The sequence below is a fragment of the Limulus polyphemus genome, unplaced genomic scaffold, assembly GCF_000517525.1.
Source record: "Limulus polyphemus unplaced genomic scaffold, Limulus_polyphemus-2.1.2 Scaffold9, whole genome shotgun sequence".
Classification (NCBI taxonomy): domain Eukaryota; kingdom Metazoa; phylum Arthropoda; class Merostomata; order Xiphosura; family Limulidae; genus Limulus; species Limulus polyphemus.
The window spans coordinates 1,757,350-1,777,383 of record NW_013665619.1 but is presented as its reverse complement, the minus strand read 5'-3'; the positions used below and the strand labels follow the sequence as shown (position 1 = coordinate 1,777,383).

Below are 20,034 nucleotides of genomic sequence, written 5' to 3'. Positions count from 1 at the left end.
ATATGTGGTAGTAGGTTTAGTAGACAGGACCTTATTAGATATGTGGTAGTATGTGTAGCAGACAGACCTTATCAGATATGTGGTAAAAGGTTTAGTAGACAGGACCTTATTGCAGTGTAGTAAACAAGACCTTATTAGATATGTGGTAGTATGTGTAGCAGACAGGCATTATCAGATATGTGGTAGTAGGTTTAGTAGACAGGACCTTATTAGATATGTGGTAGTATGTGTAGCAGACAGACCTTATCAGATATGTGGTAATAGGTTTAGTAGACAAGACCTTATTACAGTGTAGTAAACAAGACCTTATTAGATATGTGGTAGTATGTGTAGCAGACAGGCCTTATCAGATATGTGGTAGTAGGTTTAGTAGACAGGACCTTATTGCAGTGTAGTAAATACGTCCGTATTAGATATATAGTAGTATATGTAGCAGAGAGGACCTTATTACAGTGTACTAAACAGGACCTTATTAGGTCCTACTTAATACACTGTAATAAGGTCCTCTCTGGTAAATATACTACCATATATCTAATACGGTCGTATTTACTACACTGTAATAAGGTCCTGTCTACTAAACCTACTACCACATATCTGATAAGGTCTGTCTGCTACACATACTACCACATATCTTATTAGATATATAAAAGCAGAATGTGCAGGAAACAGGACCGTTTTAAAATGTGGTAGTATGTGTAGCGAACAGGACCCTCTTTTTATCTATAAAAGTAGTATATGCAGAAGACAGGACCGTTTTTGACATGTTGTGGTATGTGTAGTCAACAAGACATTTTCTGACATGTGGTATTAAGTGTAACAACAAGCCCTTTTTTCGTCATACTATAGTACGTGTAGCAAAAAAGGGCCTTATTAAATATGTAACAGTATGTGTAGCAAAAAACTGTTATAAAGATGAATTGGTTCCTCTTTTGTGTATAAAACGTCATCCACTAGTAGTTTAGGTCATGTAAGCAAACCTTTGTTTTTCTCGACAAAATATGAAATTAATGCATGTACACAATCAACTTTAAATGGAAAAACATGTTACGTGTTCCCATGTAACGAGTTGTTAAGAGGGCAAATGATAAATTGTGAAAATCATGTTTAGGTAAATTGAAAGATTCATGAAGTAGAATCTACAATCATACTGTAGGCTTTGTCACCTGAAGATGGCGCTCCCAAAACAGGAGAATTTACTAATTTACTTTCAAGCTTCTTACTGACTAAACATTACACTTCAAACGATAGGGATTGGTCTATTGTCTGTGGTAAATACAATATGTAATGGTCCAAAGTAATAATTTTATTGTTTGATATTCCCTTGCTATTGGTCAAATCTTCTAGCGGCACATAACGATTTTATTTCGCGACGTGTTTTATCTAAATGCAAGCTACGGATATGACGAACAATTCCTACATGCTAAGCTTAAAATCATACACAACACATTTACAATACTTTAATAAACAAATGAGAGTACATAAAAGTTTCTGAATCATTTGTTAAGAACTTGAAACTAATGACACAATAACTTGTACATCAAATTCTTCATATTTTTCTTTCCTTTAATGATAGTTTAATGTAAGAAAAAACTCCACTAAAACATCAAATCACGAAAGACTAGCTAAATATAAAGACTAGCATTTTACACCACTCATCTAAATAAATATATCTAATGTTCTTTTTCGTATCAACAGAGAGAACTCTTCGTGTTCTGCGTTGTGGCCAGTAATTACATAGACATCACACGCTAATGCCCTAATGATAACTGAATCATAAGACGCCTGTTTGCTATCTCGTCCGATGCGAAAGACTTTATATAAAGTTATACTCAGTAAAATCCAAGGTCCGTCACGTTTCGCTTCAGGGTTTTTCATGACTTGGGCGTGTCGCTATCTGAATACCTTGCTTTTTGGCAGAACGAATGCAGAAAGAAGAAAACCAGACTTGTATATTTATCAAGCGTAAAGTGTAACAACTGTTAGATATGTCTTAAGTTTTCATTTTCATTCTCAGAGCCTGGCACTGTTCATTTGTAAACTGGAAAAAGGGGTGGTAACTATAGAACCAGCATGTACATTACTTGATACAATCAGACGTCACGTGCATACTATCTGCATGGTTAATTTACGTTTGGAAATACTATTGGGTTTGTATGATCTCGTACGTATTATTAGGATAAACACGCAGGTGGTGTGATAATCAAATCGTAACTATTTATTCACCGAACATGCACGTGACTGTAAAAAATACGGACAAACAGAACGAACCTCTGTTCTCACGTTCTCTACTGCAACCGCTATCTATATGTGTTATCTCTGAAGTTTCTTGAACTTACTTCAAACACCAACTAATCGGAATTTAATCATTTGTGTGGAGAACCTTCACTATTTATCAGAATGTATTAACTGTATGTACCTACTTAGAAATACCGGTTCCAGATCTCAAGTTTTATAGCTGCTGTTATTTTATCAGAATGTATTAACTGTATGTACCTACTTAGAAATACCGGTTCCATATCTCAAGTTTCATAGCTGCTGTTATTTTATCAGAATGTATTAACTGTATGTGGCTACTTAGAAATACCAGTTCCAGATCCCAACTTTTATAGCTGCTGTTATTTTATCAGAATGTATTAACTGTATGTGGCTTCTTAGAAATACCGGTTCCATATCTCAAGTTTTATAGCTGCTGTTATTTTATCAGAATGTATTAACTGTATGTACCTACTTAGAAATACCGGTTCCAAATCTCAAATTTTATAGTTCCTGTTATTTTACCAGAATGTATTAACTGTATGTGGCAACTTAGAAATACCGGTTCCAGATCTCAAGTTTTATAGCTGCTGTTATTTTATCAGAATGTATTAACTGTATGTGGCTACTTAGAAATACCGGTTCCAGATCTCAAGTTTTATAGCTTCTGTTACTTTATCAGAATATATTAACTGTATGTACCTACTTAGAAATACCGGTTCCAGATCTCAAGTTTTATAATTTCTGTTACTTTACCCTTAAAAACGCTTTAGCATAAATGATGATATACAAACCCTTGTTTCTAAAGTATTTTGTTGTAATTGGACCTATGGTGGTTTGAGACTTTTAAATTGTTTTGCAGACACGCTCAACACTGTCTTCATTTCATCTTCAACAGGTATTTTACTTTATTATTATTTTTTCTCTTGTCCTGAGCTTTATGTAAAAAACAATATTACGCGATTTGGACATTTTCCTGTTTTCGCTAATTATTGTAACTAACTGAATGAAATATTATTCACAGCACTAGGCTATACATGATCCTGCTTGAACTAAAGAAACTAAACTGATTTGCTTACCTACCTTTATTAAAACATGTAACATTTTGTTATTTCTGTGAATTGCATCAATGAAGCTCAATGCATATTTTAGAATAAGCTGTATAGAAGTTATCGTTGGTTAACACAGCGTTTTATATGATTACTGTATTACGGACATGATTAAATTTATATTTCAAGTGGAAATCATTAAAAATATAATATACGGAGAAAGGGAAATTCGGTGCGATAACGTGTATTGATTTACATTCTATTAAGACTTATTTGTCAGAAGATATTTGCTGAGTAATGTGATTTGAAGAACACTTCTGTAGATATTACTGCTAAAAGTCTTGTAAATGTTTTCGTAGTAACTGTCTCATAATTCGGTGCGATAACGTGTATTGATTTACATTCTATTAAGACTTATTTGTCAGAAGATATTTGCTGAGTAATGTGATTTGAAGAACACTTCTGTAGATATTACTGCTAAAAGTCTTGTAAATGTTTTCGTAGTAACTGTCTCATAACTAGAGTCAGTTATGTTAGTTTACTTCAGATGACCTTTATCTCCACGTTGAGATTGCGAAGTCGATAACTTTAAAAGTCTAGATTCCCTTTCAAGCATCTATAGGACCATTATTTTATCACGTGGCGATGATCAGAAATTCCATAATAATCCACGTAACCGACGAAGGTGTTATTTTACTGTGGATTGAAAGGTGTATATGTACGTCTATTATTAAGCGTAAATTCATAAGAGAGAGAAAAAAAAATCGCAGCCACAATACAAATATCTAACACCGGGGCATAAATCATAAGGTGGGTCATCATGAAATGTGCCCTGGTTTTTTGGAGATACTGGCGCAAGAAAGACCGAAATCGCGTTGGGGGTACACCATTTATCCAGTTTAACTTCAAATTCGCCGGCTTCACATGATTAAGAAAAAATAAATAAAAAATTGAGCAGATGTTGGTGATCTAGCCAGCAACGTCTCACATCTTTACATATACACATATATAAGTATAACCTGAATTTGAAAATATTTGTCTGTTTTTAGTGTTCTACTAAATTATATTAAGAAGACTGAAGATTCTTCTCGGATTAAATGCTTTTTTTATATCTATGGTTCAGTTGAGGAGATGAATATATCTAATTGTGTTCTATCTACATGGAAAACAGTATAAGAACACTTGAGGCTTGGCATAGCCTGGTGGTTAGGGCGCTAGACAAGCAATCTGCGGGTCGCGAGTTCGAATCTCGTCACCGCACATGCTCTCTGTTTCAGTTTTGGTGGTCAATCCCACTCTGTTGGTAGAAGAGTAGCCTACGACTTGACGGTGTGTAGTGTTAACTAGCTGACTTACCTCTAGTCTATCACTTCTAAATGAGGGACGGCTAATACAGATAGCCGTCGAGCAGGTTTGCGCGAAATTTAAAAAAAAAACCAAACAAATTAAAAACACACGACACTTTTACACTCTTTTTTTTAGGTTCAGACGGTTTAACAACTTAACCAAACAGCACTTATAAATTGCGATGATAAAAAACGTCAGCGCCCTAGTCATTTTAGATTAGAGGAATTAATGATCACCCCCTCCCCCCAAAATAGTTAGGTGGAACCCGTTGTCACCTCAATGAAGAGTTCTGGAACTTGCTGATCTCAAGGCAGAAATAACTGGCCAATCAGGTCACACGTCAGAGTACACATATAGAATTTAGATACAACAGAAAAATATATATACAGTGAAACCCACCTGATCTACAGGCATATAGCTTGTTGGATTAGGGTTGTGGTTGTCGTGATTGGAGCCACCGATATTCAGGGACAGATCAAAACCGTCTACAGCCTAGAAGAAATAACAGAAAAACAAAACAACAAACAATCAGTTTCACTGTTCAATGCGTTGGATAATTATAAACTAGCAACAGAAAATAAACCCAATAACCCGAACGCTTTCGGAAAGTCGGCTTGCCTTCTTACTTCTGTACTGTCACAATAATTACGTCAAATAATGTTTTAAAGTTTACTTAGAATGTCGAGTTTTTTTTTACTAGTACACAACTTTACAGGATGTAAACATAGTGACGTTACAGGTGGTGTCATTGCCCGTTGGAAGAGGAAGCAAGTTAAAACGCTACACAGCTGTCTGGAATTAGTGTAGTGAACTCAGTCGTTCAACGTTTCATTTACATTAGGGTCAGGACACTCATCAACCATTAGATAACACTCACCAAACTTCTGCGGAAAATAGGTTTGTTCCTTAACATTAATTGTATTTTAGATTCATAAAAAACAGCAAAAAACATTTTGAAAAAATAAATTTCCATAAAGCTATGACTCAACTGCACGATACAGCATTTAAAAACAAGTCATTTGAACTTTTAACATTAAACTATATTATTGACTGCAGTAAAGCTCGTCTGTTAAAGTATAAGGATTACAATTATTTCTACAATATATATTTAAAATTCGAAGAATACATTAACATTGTTTATCGTCACGTGATCCTCAAAAGGTAACAATATATTAAAAATAATTATTTTAATACTTAAAATTACCAGGCGTTAAGCAACTTACAGAACGCCTTTAGCACATTTTATAAATGTACAATCAGGTGTAAAGAGTTAAAACCAATACCTTCCGTATCTAGTGTGCCATGAAAACAACGCCTCTCTTTAATGTTTGTGGAGAGGTTACATTACACCGACGTACAGGTTACAAAATCCTCTCATCACCTTGTTTGACGGAGTGAAAACCTTTAGATAATTTATCACCAATCACACAATGTAGGGACAGACACTGGACTGACAATTCCTGTGTCTCTACTTTATACAAGCAGGATATGTATAACAAGCACCGGATTACCTCGTAGATGGGCGATAAGTGATCGAACGTCTGACATAAGATTATCTTTTATAAACTTTTGTCATTACAGATAACATTAAGGCACGTTTGTACGTTTACACCAGTATTACGCGAATGATACTAGTCACTGTAGTTATCCTTGAAACAAACAGCTTTAATAACTAACAAAATAAAGAAAACACTTAACAGGGCTGTGCAACTTTCCTGTTTGTGCGATTACAGTCTCTATTCAACTTTTCTTTCAAGTGAAAAACAGGAACGCTAGCTCACAAAATGTCAGTATTTGGAAACAAACTGACAACTGTAATTTCAATCAATATCAAGTCTCGCCCACCAGCCCAGGACGCCGATAAACAATAAAGAAAATCATCAAATTGAGCTAAGTTCGGTCGTATGTTGGAAACTGTTCTGGAAATTTAGACGTGTTCGTTTTAAGTTAGTCTTCAGTAAGGTGAAAGATTGAAGAAAAGGCCACCTCTATTCGTTCAGTTTATATTGAAGATTTCCTCTGGAATAAGAAACCAGTTAATCACTGTACTACAACCAGTTTAAGAGAGCTTGTGCTACTGATATCAGCTAGGATTTATGTACACCAAGATTATGTCACTAACATGATATAAACATGTAATACACGTGGGAAAAATGTGTGTGAAAACTCATCACCAAGGGTAAATTTATATAGACTGATAATAGTTGTCCTTGAAGAGGAAAGAACAATGTTATGTTAGGCTAGAAATTAACGTAGAAATCAAATAGTATTAGATCTAGAACATTCAGAAAAGTATTACACTTACAAGTATGCCCCCACCCAGCACAGACAGCCCATAATGTAGCTTTGTGCTGAACAACAAAAACAAAACTTACAGGCATACTTAGCAAACTTCCCCTACAATATATCTGCTAATCGCAAGAGATCTGATAGCAATCTAAGCATCCACATTGCAAAAACCGGAAAGAATGCTGTACAATTTTAGGTGCAGTGATAAATAACAGAATATCTGTAAATAACGAATACAAATGTATGCTTAAATTATGGCTAAGATGGTATTCGTGATGAATTTCAAGTCATAAGAAAACAAAGAACGCACGTTCAGATTCTGGAATACCTATATCCTTAAACAGGTAGGCGTGGAACTGTATCATGAAAGTAGCTTTAGACAAGAAAATGTTTTTTTTTCTAATGGCTAAAAGGTTGTCGTACTCCAGCGATGATGTTGAAAATGTTTTAATGTTGGTTTAATGAACCAATATCAAAACAAATATATTCCAAAAAGAACAGTCCAGTCTAACGTTTGTTTTATTAAAGGTGGTGAAAGATTATTTTTTCCGTAAGATTTTAATAATACTTGTAACCATAATAAACGCTTATTAAGACCTTTACTGTAAACATACTTGTACTTTAAATAATCAATTGAAAATTTCATAAAACAAATTCGTGGTTAATAAGAGTATTTATATTTCAACAACAATCAGACTATTATTGAACGCTTCCATTATTTAACAAATATAAGTCATTTGAAATAAAAAAGATGGCGCCACTGAGACACCGTAATCAGCGTTTCGTTGATTTTAATGCATATACCGCCGCAATGGCCGAAGGAATGAGAACATCGAAATGAAATACATCTTTATAAAAAAAAATAGGCCGGGTTCTTTGTCCTTTTATCTGGTCATCATGTGCTTTACTTGTAATGTTAAATACAGTATGAGCTGGGTGATTTTATATACGGTAGCTACTCACATGTTTGACCAGTTTAAGATCAGAATGCAGATTTTAAGTTGTAAGAGACAATGGTCTGTTGCTGCTTAATATGTTCTTATTTATATGTAAAATTGTTACAGTACTTAAATTTCAGGCCTAAAAACAGTTAACATAAGGATGGGAAGTTTAAAAAATAACGGTTGTGTGGGTACATGATACAATTAAAATTGGTGCTCCTAGTCCTTAGAGTGTAGAACTGAGTACTTTAAAAACAGCTAAGAATTCCTATAAGTTTTGCAATGAAATAGTTAAAACATTTAGATAATTGCAACTGTGTTGTGTTATTTATGTATGTTGAACTGTAACTTAAGTACATGAGTTTAAAAGTAACTTCACGGTAAAGAACATCGACAAAATAGGTCGAATCAAGGAGCATCAATAAAAATAAGCTACCTATGTTGCACAACATATTTACATGTATTGCACATTCTTGTCAAAGAAATCTAATTTAACTTTAAGAGGTTAAGGTTTTGGCTTTTTTGTTTACTTTGAATTATTGTATGCAAAAGCTTAAATGTTCCGAAATGCAGTCGGTGGACATGTTTTTAGTGAAGCCGAAAAGTGACCAATATCTGTTTCGATTATTGTTTTTAGTGAAGTCGAAAAGTGATCAATATCTGTTTCGATTATTTTTTTTAGTGAAGTCGACAAATGATCAATATCTGTTTCGATTACTGTTTTTAGTGAAGTCGAAAAGTGATCAATATCTGTTTCGATTATTTTTTTAGTGAAGTCGAAAAGTGATCAATATCTGTTTCGATTATTTTTTTAGTGAAGTCGAAAAGTGATCAAAATCTGCTTTGATTATGGAAATAATTGTTTGTCTGAGATTTTAGCGCAAAACTACATAAAGGTTATTTACGCATAACCATCCTTAGTTTAAACTGATGGACTAGAGAGATGGCAACTAGTCGCCTATACCCACTGCCAATTCTTGGGTTACCTTTGTTTGATGGAATAGTGGGATTTGAACGTCACTCATATAGCACTCCAATGGCCCCAAAGTGTGAAGTACGTTTTAGCGGCAAAGAAACGCGAACAGTGAATCGTCGGATTCACAGTCCACGTATGCTAACCACTACGTCACGCACAACTCGACAGAAAGGAAGTATATTAAATTTACAGGGGACAACTAAAGCGACCTTTATAAATGCAAGTACTCGAACTGTACGATGGTGCATGAAATCGCTTGCTTATGTCAGATCACAAGGTTTATACTTCTTTAATTGCATGTATTGAGAAGATTGAACTTTCGAAAATCCTTTTAGCTAAAATCCTCTTTGACGCTTCAGCGTTAAAGAAGACCAAGTGACACACTTGCATCAGTGTTTATGATATAGAAACAGTTTCTCAACATGAACACTATACAACAACAGATGATATGTTATTGTTCCTGCATTTAAAACCTCTTTAGAAAAAATAAAGCAAATGCATTTACAATAGTTTACGATTACATAAAGTACAAAAACAATAGATAACACTCGATAACCTCGGGACTATAAAAGAACATTTGGTGATCGCGAAAAAGCAGAAATAGGTTTTCACCCTGCAAAAGAAGGTTTGTGACATTTCGCGAAGTGTTTCAGGGAAATGTAATTGTAATTTGTTTTTAATCCTAGGAAAATATTTTATTTTTGTCGGAAGGTAATAATAGCGTATGGATGAAAGGAAGTACAGTTGTGATTAATTAGATAATCGGGTTCCTAAAACGAGTTAGGAAAAGTTCTTATAAAAGCTGATAAAATAAATGATTTGTGATACGTACACCAATATGCAAGTTTTTATTAAATTCTCGGTGTTATTATGGATTATCAAATATCAAGAATTAAGAAGAATAGACATGAGACTTCGCGATAAGTTGAACAGAAATTAGTCACGTAACTAACCAATCACGGATGGCCTTACATTACACATACAATGTACGTCAAAAAAGCTAACGACCTTCAAATATCGTATATACCAACTTGCCTTGTATTTCGATAAACCAAGTCGTAATTTTTACAGAAATATTTCAGCTAAGTCAGTAAAATATGACGTTAAGAGAACAATGTGTAATTAAATGAAATGTTGAGATAAAAAGCAATTTAATGAAATTAATGTAATTATAGAAACAATTTCAATTAGGGCATAATTATTAAAATCAACCAAGTGTAACAAAGACAGGAACTGGCAATAGTTATTTTGTCTTGTCAAATCGAGTTGGGGATTTTTGACGTTACTAAACATTTAGCGCTTTAAAGTGGAAACCTCACACTAAACATATAAAACACGTTTTACTGAAATATAAATGCTAATCTTACACGGTTTGTTAATAAACACCTCAAAAGTTTGCATTTTATGAAATAACACTGATGAGCAACAACTGTATCACAGATGACTAGGCCCGGCATGATCAAGTGGTTAAGGAGCTCGAATCGCAATCTGAGGGTCGCGGGTTCGAATCCCCATCCCGCTAAACGTGCTCGCCCTTTCAGCCGTGGGGGCGTTATAATGGGACGGTCAATCCCACTATTCGGTGGTAAAAGAGTAGCCCAAGGGGGTGATGACTAGCTGCCTTCCCTTTAGTCTTACACTGCTAAATTAGGGACGGCTAGCGCAGATAGCCCTCGTGTAGCTTTGCGCGAAATTCAAAACAAACAAACCATCAAATGACTAACTATTAGTATTTAAATATAACCTCACGAAAGACGCTTAACTTTTTTGGAAAGAGGGACAACATAACCATAGAAAAGTGAACCATTGTGTCAATAAATACGGTTATTGACAACGCATTTTTCAGATTTGAAAATCTCCGTTTTTTAGCTTTTTGTTTCTTAACTTTAGTATTTAAATTAATATCACTATTCTAAATTTTTGTGTGTAGTTTGTTTCGATCATTCGCGCAAATATACACAAGGGTTATTTAAGCTAGCCATCACTAATTCTAAACAAATAGACTATAGATGGAAGGCAACTAATCAATGGTACCCACCGCCTATTATGAGACTACTGTAATCAAATAGCAAGATTTAACTGTCACTCTTATAACACACCCACGTCCTTAAAGTGCGGAAAGCGACTTTTTCCTTTTTTAAATTTTTTTGGGGGCTACGGGGCGCAAATCAGGGTCCTCGGTTCCATGGTCTTGCACACTGAACGCTGGACTACGCCAAGACGTATAAGGAACGAAATAAGCAGTTCAGTTAAAACTTTTCTTCATTACTAGATACACTACACTGGGAGTATATAGACGAATGATAGTAACGCTGCCTGCTACCAATTACATCCCTAATACTTTTAACGTGGCAAAACTGACTACCACTTGTCTCGTTACGTTTTGCAGCTACTGTATTTGACAAGTCTAAGCCAGAGAATTGGGCCGATATAAAGACTTTAACACCAATTTTCTCATTACAAAACAAAGTATGAGAACATATAATTTGAGCTACAAAGTTACGCACGTACAATGTTCTTGCTGGATAATTAATTTCTCGAGAGTTTCACTTTAATGTAATAATGTGTTAAAGAAATTAATTTGTCTTCTATCAGTATTACGTTAATTTATTTTGAAACCAGTGAGTGAGATAAACTTTTAGATTTTTTTTTTATATATTATGGGTTTGAAATAGAGGAACTTAGAATAGACTATAGTGGTTTTGATAAAATTTCCGTTTCAGTTTGGTAAACATGTAAACAGAATAGAACGATAATTCGTTGGAAATACCGAAGTTATTGTATAACACGACATGTATTCTTTCTAAAAACACCTGACTGATTCAAAAGTAACCTCGAAGCGATGAAAAAGTGTGGTTTCGATACACATAAAGAAAGTAAACTTTAACTAGTTTAAGCATATGCTCTACGATACGCTATATATGTATATATATATATATTGGAATGCGAACTTACCTCAGTTGATATGATCATCTGGATTCTACAGTTGAAACCGAATTAAAGGGACAATCAATCGGTTTCATCCACTTTTACCGTTGAAGTTAGCTTAAAAAGATACAGCTTATGAGAACAATCACGTAATCTTTTGCAACATTAAGTCGATAGATAAAGTCATATATATTTATACACGTGTGCATAAATATCTGTACTTGTATACATATATAACACGGATTTAGTATGCCAGAATGCAGCACAACATGTTTTGCATCACAAACTCCCAGCTGTATATTACACACCAGTCGTACAGCAGCATTAAGCTTTAACAACAGTTGCTTAATTTCTCTTTGTCACAATGCTGTCTATCGTTCGAAGAGCCAGAAAGCAGACTTACATGGAGGGGTCCGTTACGAGTGCAAACCCTAACAGAGCGAGCAGCCATTCTGTTGGTTTCTCCTGTTTGGGCCGTTCCACTATGGGATAGGGGTGTTGTTACAAGTTGTTAGGAGACCATCTGCTGTAACAGCTTCGGGCTACAAGTGATGCCTTGACTCAACAACCGAGACGAAAAGCTAGAGCGTTGCGTTTACGTCTATCAGAGCACAGGTAAACGTAGAACGTAACGTTTATAAATATATTGACATTAAAACACTTAATATCTGCTCAAGTAATCTCACCTATGTATTTTTCTTGATAATAAGTGAAATATATGCTCCAAACTTGATAACAGTATTTTTATAGGAACCACGTGGTGTCACAACTATAACTCTTGGCTCCAAACATATCAGCAATCCGTGAAAATTATTAAGACAAAGAAAAACCGGTTTGTTTTTCGCTGTTGAGCTATCTGTGCTGTGCTTTCTACAGGGATCGAACATGAATTTTAGTGTTATAAGCCTGTGAGCTTACCGCTGAGTTACCGTGGGGTAGTCACAACTAAGGAACAAAATAACTCCCATTACACCAGAAGCACAAAAAATAGTCCTCAGTGGAATACATTTTTTATAAATTTGTGAAGAAATTATATTTGTCCACACCGTATTCTAATCAGCAGTTGTATTTCAAATGATTTATGTAACGATACGGAAGGTCAAACACCTATATCACTAAATAAAATGTTTTACATACATTAAAAAAACTAAAAGTAAACGTTTTCAGATTACTTTATGCATAAGAAGGTTGAACTCTTTCCTTCTGAAGTAAGGAAAACAAAGCACGTCGCGCGGCACGTGCACAGATGGTCTAATGGGTTGCTTCAGCACGTCGGAGAGTATGTTAAAGATAAACCTTATACAACAAAGATGTTTCAGTCATCTTTATAGTGTTCGAATATTGTAAGCATAATGACCAATAATAAATATCAGGCACATAGATAATTGCCGTGTTTAATCGCCCAAGACAAAAGGTAGTAATATATATCTAAACAAATGGGTATAACTTGGAAATTTTAGAAAATGTTCGATGTGGAATGAAAAATTAATTGTACTTCATGAACAATTAAGGCCTAAAGGCCCATTTACTTTTAATATACTTTTATTGTAATTAAGTAGTTATTAATTATTGTCTGGTGCGTGCTGTTCTGTATTGGCCAAACTCTGGCCTGGATTAATCAACAAGAAGAGAATACAGTTACTTACTGACCCACAAGATTCAGGAGGTCTCGGGCACAGGGTTCTTAAGATTCAATTAACTGTTGATTAGCAAAAACTATTTTTAAAATGCAACTGAGAAAAACGTGTTCCTCGAGTAACCGTATCAGAAGGAAAGTAGTCGGCGGAATCTAATAGCAATAACAAGTTAAGCTGTCTTGTATACGGAGTGACCCTTCCACCTGATTATTATTTTGTCATGGACGAGCTGAACAATGAGGAAGAAAGAGTCTTGAGTTGACCAGCAGCTGCCTATAAGGGTTTGTTGTTTCTGGATGTTCACGCAAGGTTACAATCATGGGATATTTACTCTGGGTCCCTTATTCTGAACTGATAGATTAGAGCAAAGGCAGCTAGGAACAGTACCCGTCACCAACTCTTGGAATACTCTTGTCTGACCGAATATCAGAATTTGTCTGTCACCTTTATAACGCATTCACAGTTCCAAAGTGCGGAGCACGATTTTTCTTTTCTCCGTTAGCGGAACAGCATGTTAAGTCTACAGATGCATAGTCTGGCTTGCTAACCAATGGTCACGTTCAGCCATTTATAAAGGATAAGATTAAATAATTGTATGCTCTTTAGGTTTACATTAAGGTGTTAAGATGGTAATTGCTATAGTTAAAGCGATAATTTGTTGAGTGATTTTTTTTCCCTACTGAAGATGAGGCGTATAAAGGCTTATTAAACTAAAAATGCTTATACGCTAACTGCTGCATTGATTCAATTCAGCATCGTCTAAAATATTCTGTGCCCTTATCGTCCTCGTGTGAAAGAAAATACTGATCATTTAACACATCTACCTCGAGACAGCTTGGTGTTCTACAGGTTGTTCACCCCGAGGTGTTTCCTTGAGGGGCATCATGCCCTGGCCCGTCTTGTCTTCGTTAGGAAGTAAGTAACATGTCTACTAATGGAATCAACCACAACTATACTACCGTTCACGTCATTGCACTAAAAACAATTAACTGTTATACCGGGTGAGAAAGGCGTTGTTCGTTGTGCAATGTAACGTATCTCATATAAGGCTCTTCATCAGCGTAATTCTTGAATAACCTCTTCATCAAAACACTCGAATTCAGAATTACATACTCAACTGAACTCTGATTACAAATATACTACACAAAACTATATTAAAACTGTTCAGTCTGCCATGTTGGAATACGTAAAACGAAAACTAACATTCACAAAACGTAATGGAAGACATTAAGGAAAATTGATGATATTTTTATCAAGTGCAATCAACACCATAGAGAGTGTTCTGAAACTTTTGATTAATGCTTTTATCTTCTGGCAGTGAGAACAATGGAAAATCCCATCGCTTTTGCCCGGCATGGCCAGGTGGTTAGGGCGCTCGACTCGCAATCTGCGAGTCGCGGGTTCAAATCCCCGTTCCCCCAGACATGCTCGCCCTTTCAGGAGGGGGGGGGGGCGTTATAATGTCACGGTCCATCCCACTATTAGTTGGTAAAAGAGTAGTCCAAGAGTTAGCGGTGGGTGATGATGACTAGCTGCCTTCCCTCTAATCTTTCACTTCTAAATTAGGGTCGGCTAGCACAGAAATTCAAACTAAACCCTCCGCTTTGCAACCTCTCGTGAACGCAGCGAATTGTACATTTTACAAACTTTGTTCTAAATAAAGTGACTACTAAAAAGAAATGAACGTCAAATTGCTAGTGTATTGCTAAAACTTTTATAGTTATATTTAAAACAAAAATATTCTTCCTCCGTTTTTATACTAAAACTTTTGTAGTTATATTTCAAACAAAAATATTCTTCCTCCGTTTCTATACTAAAAACTTTTGTAGTTACATTTAAAACAAAAATATTCTTCCTCCGTTTCTATACTAAACTTACGGTTATGTGTGGAAAATCACAGGTGATTCCATTAGAATAAACTAAAAGCTATGTTTATGTCTCAATAGCTTCAAAACAACCTATATGTTAGTCCCTAAGAATCAAACAAACGTAGTAATAACATACGCTAACACCAGCTGATACACCATTGGATATGATTTTGAAAGCTAGCAACCAAACATTTAATGTAACAACTACGATTATTGGTAGCTAGCCACATCGTACTAAATGTCAAATCTCTAATCACTGGTTGCTACCGGTGTACTTATAACACAGTAATAGGTAGTTGCTTATATCTAACGTTAATTAACAAGTTCAAGTCCCAAATAAACTATAACCAATGTTGGTAGTTAAAACTTGATTGCTGAGATTGCTCACAAGCTATCTATTTTTGTTTTGTTTTTTCTGATCGCCCTCGTGTTAATCAAGAAGAAGAATTACAAGTAAACAGTTTTTTTAATATGCAGCTATTCAATCCTTTTTACATTCCCTCACCTTGCAGCTTCTGTATACTCACCTGACCGGCTCTCGCCAGGTATCCAGGATCCCACTGCCTAACAACCCCAAAATAAACCTGGTTTTCTAACCTTGAATACTACACAGACAAACAATGGCCACTAAAATCCTAAATAACCTTTGCCCGCTCCATTCTCTTTGCTTCATAGGCCATCTGGGAGGGGAGAACACGCCTAACGACATCATTATACACGACATTTCTTTTTCTGAATAGAACTTCCTTTCAACCAAGATTCGTTTAATCAATTCAGTATATCTAATTGAAAAACAAATTTCATTTGAAAATTAAATCCTTTGTATAATAATTTTTAATAATTTCTAATGTTAATGCTATGCAATTTACATATTGCTTTATTTATTTTTTTCAACAATCATTTTTATTTTGCATTTAGAAAAATGTTATTGAGGTGTATTAAAGAGCACTTTCCTACCAGCGCTTTTCAGATACCCCCCCCCCCCCACGGTGAGTTAGTGGTACGTAAAATCCGGAGTTCGATTCCACGCGGTGGACAGAGTGCAGATAGCCTATTGTGTAGATAGCAACAACGTTTTAGATATGTTAAGTCTACATCAAACAATGCTGGATACACGATAAAGAGACTTATAAATAATTTATAAATAGGAAGCTCACAAAGATTCCTGAATTTCTGCGTGATACTGAAGTTAACTTACAAAGCCTGCCTTGCTATGGTAAATCTGCACAGTATTAGTTTTATTAGTGTGGATCTTAGTATTCACACGTATACGTTTTGTCTAGAGTTAATTTAAAGCTGAAATTGAGCCTCTTCCTATACATAGTTTAGAGTAAAATATTCATTGAAATCCATTTTTAAATTTATAGAAACATTATATTTTATTGCTTTTTGCTTCTATGAAAAAGGAATACTGCCAGAATTTTACTTGTGAAAATAACATTGCTTAATAATTTATGTGTAGTATTCAAATTATGATAGAGATAGCGCAGGGACTAGGTTTTCTCATTTAAAAATTCCTATACAAAAATACGAGTGTTGATATTCCGAGAAAAAACATTAAGTATTTCAAAAATCTTTCAGGAAATGAAATAATAACAACAACAAAAAAAAAAAGTCTTATCAAGCTACTTTAAGGTTTTCAGAGCTTCACATTTGATGTAAAATTTTAGACCTTCATGAACTGATACCTAATGAGTCTAGTAATTATACACTTTATAAGCTTAGCGCTAAAAATGACTTCTAAGACCCTTTGAAATAAAAAAGTGCTCCATATTTTGGGTCTGCTATTCAATAATTCAAAAATAACCCAAAAGTTGGCGGTGGGTGCTTTTGATAAAATATTGGTATAGTTTAATTTTTTTTCTGATTAGTTCGTTTGACAACATCTGAAACATTGAAATACCGTGTGCATGAAAATATATTTTACTTTCAGACGCGACTGAAATTTTACAAATTAAAAAAAATGAGAAAAGAAATGAGAATAAAAAAGGACAAACATATTTAATTAACATACAATCAGATAAAAATAAGAACATAATTATACGTAGCGTAATAGACGAGTGATTCTATCCGTTATCAAGAATATGGAGATGTTTGTTTGTTTGTTTTGAATTTCAAGCAAAGCTACAGGAGAGCTATCTGCGCTAGCCGTCCCTAATTCGGCAGTGTAAGACTAGAGGGGAAGGCAGCTAGTCATCACCACCCACTGCCAACTCTTGGGCTACTCTTTTACCAACAAATAGTGGGATTGACCATCACGTTATAACGCCCCCACGGCTGAAAGGGCGAGCATGTTCGGTGGGACGGAGATTCGAACCCGCCACCCGTAGATTGCGAGTCGAGCACAATAACCACAGGGCCATGCCGGACTAGGATATGGAGAGCTATAGACAAAATATGTGCTCAGGTTAATACAATTCCTTATTAAAATTATGCAAGTTTACAATATGATAGCTAATCAAAGAGCCCGGATGTCTACTTGTTCTTAAGAATTTAGAAAGTGCACATGACAGTAGGAAGTTAAAATTAATGCGAACGTTTTAAGTATTTGTTTATAATAAACGTCAACCTAAAACATATTTGTTGAATATTTTGTTAAGCTACTCGAGGGTTATCTGCACAAGCCGTCCCAAATTTTGAAGAAATAGGTTAGTGGGAAGGCAGCTAGTCAACACCACCCACTGCTAACTCTTGGGGTACTCTTTACCAACAACTAGAGGGATTGACCGTCATATTATAGCTCCCCCACGGCTCAAAGAGTGATCTTGTTCTGTGACGCGATTCGAATCCACGACTCACATATTGAGAGTCGGGTGCTTTAACCACCAAGCCATGCTAGGTTTCAACCTCAATTTAAATTGAAGTAGAAGCGAAGAATAAAAACTTATTACATTTTTTTAAATTAGTCGATGTACATACAATCATATAGCTTTAAAAATTTTGAATTTATCTTATACATTTCTGCTTACAGAAACTTCAGTCCAAAAGTATTTGTGTTTGTAAGTAAATCGAGTTTAAAAAATATTTTTTAGTTTTATATGTAAATTTACTATGCGCATATATAGCCACATATAACATTAAAACACACTTTCATACCACGCTTCTATAGCTATTCCAATTCATGCCATAGAACAAAATATTCCCGCACTTTTAGTTGTGGGTGCGTTATAAGAGTGACTATAAATCCCTTGAAGTATTTGAGGGGTGGTAGGTTGTTTCTAACTGGCTGCTTTTCCTCTGGTCAGTAGTCAAAAATTAGGGACAGCGGTAGATAGCCTTAGTAGCTTTGCCATAAATAAATTTACAAAAATAAAAAATAGTTATTTTCAGAAAACTCTTGAAACTTCGTGTGTTATGGAAATACAACAATAACCAATGACGTTTGTGCAAGTTATATTCATTAATAAAACTTCTTACATATATTATTGATATTCCTTGTTAATGGACAACACGTGATGGTTACAATAACTGTAAAATTATTAACAGTCAAAACAGGATTTGGTTTATTTGACATACTAAAACACTAAGTAGTGTGGACCCTAAGACTAATCACGCACCATTCTTTAGTCCGTGTTCATCTCCTTTATATTAAGTAGTATATTACGAAGGGAAAAGGCCATATGGTGGATACAAGTGATGCTAGAGCGATGATAACATTGACAAACAACGTTCGTCTTTTCTGTTGTTGTTGTTAACGGCATCATCTGACTTCTTTTCCTCATTTAACCCGTTTACTCTGGAAAACAGATGGGATCAATTGTGTTTTTATACCTTCCTTCTTTTTTGTACTGTTCTTTGTAGATGTAAGATAATTATTTTGTTTCAAGAAATCGAAGCGAAACATCTGTTTAAATGTTATAGTATTCTTTAATCCAAAATTAAAAAACGGAAACGCAGTCTGAATTCGAATAATAAATTTTGATGTCATACATACAAATCCGCGCAATGGAATATCTGTGTTGTGCCCACCACGGGTATCGAACCCGGTTTTTAGCGTTATAAATTTTCAGACTTACAGCTGACAAAGGGGGAGGGGCACGCACACACACATACGCACTTAGAATTAAGGGAGTAAATCTCAAACTTAAGTGTTGAGCAAATATGCAACCCTTTCAGTCCAAAACGGTAGCATTTTCAACCCGTTAAGGTTCAAATTTGAACAGCCCGGCATGGCCAGGCGGTTAGGGAGCTCGACTCGCAATCTGAGGGTCGAGGGTTCGAATCCCCGTCACACCGAACATGCTCAACCTTTCAGCCGTTAGGGCGTTATAATGTGACGGTCAATCCCACTATTCGTTGGTAAAAGAGTAGCCCTAGCATGAATCCTATGATATTTTAAGATCATGATTTTATCTACATTATTGGGTCAGTTTCAAATCACTCCAGATTAACATTTCATTTTTGTTATGGTGTATTTACATTTGAAAGATCAAGATTCTCAAAAGATAGTGCTGTTTTTGAAAGTTTCTCAAAATAAGTGTGAACTTTATTTAATATAATTAGAAGATTAATAAACTTCGAAAAGCATTTATTCTATGCAACCGGAGAGTATATGTTCATTATATATATATATATATATAATGTTACGACAGCGGAAGTCACGTGAAGCTGGTAACACGTAATGAGTTCTAGAAAGATCGGGGAATATCAACAATAATCCAGTATTTGCTAGGCGCCCTCTATTCTTGTAAATAAGTGCGCCAGACAATTAATCGAGATTAAATTGCAGACAGGCAGATATAGAGA

At 35.1% G+C, this 20,034-nt stretch overlaps 1 protein-coding gene across 5 annotated transcripts in view; it reads right to left on the bottom strand.

Annotated features, from left to right (window-relative positions):
• LOC106478217 (thymocyte selection-associated high mobility group box protein TOX-like) overlaps positions 1–20,034 on the bottom strand; it is a 151,460-nt gene that overhangs the window by 65,517 nt on the left and 65,909 nt on the right. For 3 of the 5 annotated variants that reach the window (XM_022381837.1, XM_022381813.1, XM_022381841.1), the window contains exon 2: positions 5,049–5,141. In XM_022381837.1, the coding sequence (XP_022237545.1) occupies positions 5,049–5,141 (93 nt within the window). Of the gene's footprint in view, positions 1–5,048; positions 5,142–11,810; positions 12,225–20,034 lie in introns of those variants that run through there. The other 2 variants (XM_022381828.1, XM_022381819.1) reach the window with 2 other exon arrangements.